The following is a 4,142-nucleotide window of genomic DNA, read 5'->3' as shown; positions in this document are numbered from 1 at the left end:
GCAAACTGAGTCTGCCAGCATTGTGGAAGCAGCCACTTAAAGAACAGAGCTAGGGCTAGGCCCCCATCCCCTAAAATTTTAAAATTTGAACATTCACTGTATTTTGTGATTGTACCCTGGAGGTAAACAGACAAGATGATTTATGTGAGATGGACTAAAAATGCACTAATTCATGTAACTCTTGGCAAAGTGACTATCTCTGAGTTCCCAGCAGCAAGATGAGTATGGAGACAGTGAGAAGTCAATGGGCACCTCTCTCAGCGTCTGTACTCTCATTTTTTGTAATTTTTATGAACCTGCATAACTCCTGACCTAAAATATTCTAGCTTTAGGACTCTTCTTAAAGAGGATTCTAAGTTACTTACCTTAGCTGCAGAAACACTTGAAAAAAGGAGACTGAGATACTCTTAATGGAGTGAAATTCTTACTCATAGCAAAGAAAGTATATTCTCTGCAAGATTAAAATAGTATATCCCATCTTCAAAACAACTCTTACAGAGCCAAAAGTCTGCAGTGCTATCTCTGTCAATTTTAATACCTTCCTGTATTTCTATCACATCTTTTAAAATAACGTATTCTCATCTTGGAATAAAGGGTACCTAATCAACGAAAACAATACTCAGTCTACTCTCAGGGCTGGGGTCGGTGGAGGAGCTGAAATTAGACAGTGACCACCACCTCGGGTGCAACCCAGTGAAGACGGCTGCAAGTCACGGGCTCCCGGACACAGGTAAAGAAATGGAAAACGGGGCAGGGCTCCCGAGGGCGCCGTCCTGCGGCTGAGGGAGGCGCGCGCGCCGAGGCCTGGAGGCGGTCGGCTCACACAGGGCAGGGCGGCCTCGGACTCACCTGGTTGGTGACCTGAAACGGAAGCAGAAGGCACAATTTAGGGAGAGACCTTTCAAGCGCGAGAGCCCTGGGTAACCCCTTTTTCTTCCCGACAGGGACTTACTTCGGACTTGGCGTCCAGCGCCGGCTTCTCAGAGGCTGACCCTTCCATGGCCCCGGCCCAGGCTTCTGCGCGCGCTCTCGGCCACGCCCCCTGGACAACACTTCCGCTTCCGGTCCCTGGTGGCCCAGCGCACGCGACCGACGTGAGGGGCAGAAAGAAAAAAAAAATCTTTACGGACCTCAATTTTTGTCCAAATTACCCATCAATTCTGAAGAAATAGTTAGTGACAGTGAGAATAAGGTAGGAAAAAGGTCAGAAATCTTGGAAAAACCCGAGAAATGAAGGGATAGTTAAATTTAGAACGCTGCCTCCCCTATCTTGTGGATGTGGCGCTTGCAGGCTGGAGGCCGGGACTGCGCAAGCGCAGATTTGTGCCGGTGCTGGGGCTTGCTGGATCTAGCAAAAGTGAAATGCACTGGAGACCACAGTTGTTGCTGGGGATATTTGCCCTGCGAGGGAAATGCCTGTAAGAACTATAGTTTGTGATGAGATGTCATCGCTGAGGTTTACCTCACTGACCTACCTGTGTGTGGGAAAGAAGGGGACGGAAGATGCCTTGTCTCCGCTGACACCATCTTATTCTTAATTTTTACTTTGACAACAATACCTTCTCAGCCCGATTCTCTGTTTACCTCAACGACATTGCACAGAATGGAGGGATTTTTTTCAACGCCAACTTTGTATTTTGAAAAACCTAAAAATCTTTTCAGAAAAGTTGCAAAAATAGTTCAATGAATATCTCTATACCCTTCATCAAGAGTGAAAAACTATTTACGTTTTGCGCATTTTTTTCATTGTCTACCTGCATGGTAATGCATGGATGCTTATAATACTTGAACGTGTGTCTTGTCCTCTAAAGAGAAATGCTCCTAAACAGCCACATAGCAAGACATTTAAGAATAATAAAATAGAATTATCCAATACTTAGACTAAATTAAAACTTCCTATTCTTTTCTATAATATTCTCTCTCTCTCTCTCCCTCTCTCCCTCTCTCCCTCTCTCCCTCCCTCTCTCTCTCTCTCTTTGGCAGAACCGGGGATTGAACTCAGGCCTCTGCACTTGCGAGGGAAGCGCTTATTCCACTGAGCCATCTCCCTGGCCCCTCTATAATATTCTTAAAAGTTGTCTGCCCCACTCAAAACCCGAATCTAATCGCGGTCTGTGTTTGAGTTTCGTGATTGTTATCTCCTTAGTCCTTAGAGCTGCAGTGGTAAGGTGGTCACAAAATAATGCCCCTCACTGGGGACTAAGGGTGCAGGGATGGGGGAGGGGTATATATTTTCAAGCTTATTGAAGGTGTTGGCAGAACTCTGTGCAGTTCCTTTTTTTTTTTTTTTTTTTTTTAATGGTTTTACATGCAAATTGTCAGCTCCTAAAGACTATCTACACTCCATTTGTTTTTTTTTGTTTTGTTTTGTTTTGTTTTGTTTTCTACACTCCATTTGTCCTCCCTACTTCCATTTTATTTTTTATCTATTTTGGTGCACAGTCTCACTATGCATCTTGGACACACGCACAGTGATCCTTCTGTTTTCAGCCTCCCTGGCGCTGGGATTACAGGTGTGCGTCGCCATACCTGGTCGGTGGCCAGCTCAGTACTTCCAGGAGTGGAGTTGGTGCAGCTTTTGTACTGGGAATCACACTGCTCCCTGCCCTTGCCTAAGCAGGCACTTAGTCCGCTAAGCTATTTCGCCAGCCCACTACCTTCATTTTATTTATTTATTTATTTATTTATTTATTTATTTATTTTAAACCAAGTTATATTCCTTTATTATCGTACCTTATAACTTTTTACCAATATGCAGATTTCTGCAAAAAATGAAACCCAGTTTACTACTTCTGCTCATCTTCGTTCCTTATACATACTTTAATAGGCAAAGTCAAAGCAGCAAGATCCAAGTTTATTGGGTATAACCTGTATAGCACATGCAGGAGTGACAGCATCCCAAGTACAGTAGTAAAGAAAAACATTCTGCTTAGGAACACGTGAAGAACAAGAGCTCTAGAGCCAGAGCTCATTTCAAAATTCAGCTCCACATCTTATTAGCTCTTTGGCCTTGGAAGTGCTATTAAATGTGTCTCTTTGCCTCAGTTTTCTCTAGCTTCTCATGTCATACAACTGCAAGGCAGAACTCAGGTTGGATTCCGGTTTCCTTATCAGAACAGGCAGGTATGTGCAGTTTCTCTTAGGCTTGTGGAACAGATAAGATGAGCAACAATAGTTAAGTACTAGCATTCAAATTTAAGTCTCATAAAACATTGTTTGACATATTAGCCATTATTCTATTTGCTTTATTATCCTACAACCAGCAATTCTAACACAAACACCATTAAAGTCTTCTTTGAACAATAAAGCCATCGTAGTATTCTTGGTGAATCATAAAAGCTCCCCAAAAATCATGAAAAATGGGACTGAAAGTATGACAAAGGTATAGCCAGCCAATTTTGTTCTTTATGTACTCAATGAACCTAGCAAGAAATGGCTAGAAAACTGGCTTGTAAGCATCCATGCACACATGCTTTAGGATCATATATTCTCACCTTAATAAATAAAGTAAATGTCAGAACTGAAAAAGGCCATAAATTATAAGTTTTACTTGTTTTAAAAAGGAGGAGTAGGCCATCCAAGAGCCCAACAACTTGCTCCCATTGCATGACTAAATTCATTAATGGGGTTAAAATCACAGAATAAGAATCCCAGGCTTCTGACTCCAACACATCTCCCACTTCCTATCAAAAATGAGCTCTTGCAATCTGGCTAAGAAGTCAACCCATCTACTTAATATCTATGCCACACTTACATTATGCATCTGTGAGATGAGAAATATACTAGGAAAAATAATTATCTTCTTCTGAATACCTGCCATAAGACAGCAACACACACACACACACACACACACACACACACATATGCCCAAACAGAATAATCCAAATGTAGACTAAAGATATGTATACAGTGAATTTGAAACCCAGTATATATTTAAATTCTATTTCATATTTCAGATCATAGCCGAGTTTAACTATAATTTAAATTTTAACACGAACTATTTCTGCCATTTTTCTCATACTTCAACTTGTTACTGCTGTACTTTATTTTTTTCAAAGTTTTATTGATAAACAGATAGCAATGAGACAGTTTCAAATCAAATCGGAAGTACAGTTTCAACAAATAATACACTGCATATATTC

The 4,142-nt window shown here is 41.5% G+C and overlaps 1 protein-coding gene across 3 annotated transcripts in view; it reads right to left on the bottom strand.

Moving 5' to 3' along the window:
- Positions 1-1,054, bottom strand: part of Commd6 (COMM domain containing 6) — a 7,282-nt gene extending 6,228 nt beyond the window's left edge. For 2 of the 3 annotated variants that reach the window (XM_004626287.2, XM_023709643.1), the window contains exons 1-2: positions 953-1,052; positions 850-861 (exon numbers count right to left, since the gene is read on the bottom strand). In XM_004626287.2, the coding sequence (XP_004626344.1) occupies positions 850-861; positions 953-1,000 (60 nt within the window). In that variant the 5' untranslated portion in view covers positions 1,001-1,052. Of the gene's footprint in view, positions 1-849; positions 862-952 lie in introns of all 3 variants that reach the window. The other variant, XM_023709642.1, reaches the window with a different exon arrangement.
- Positions 1,055-4,142: the final 3,088 nt, after the last annotated feature.

This window comes from Octodon degus, unplaced genomic scaffold, assembly GCF_000260255.1.
Source record: "Octodon degus isolate 3935 unplaced genomic scaffold, OctDeg1.0 scaffold00013, whole genome shotgun sequence".
Taxonomy (NCBI): Eukaryota; Metazoa; Chordata; class Mammalia; order Rodentia; family Octodontidae; genus Octodon; species Octodon degus.
This window is presented reverse-complemented; position numbering and strand designations above follow the sequence as displayed.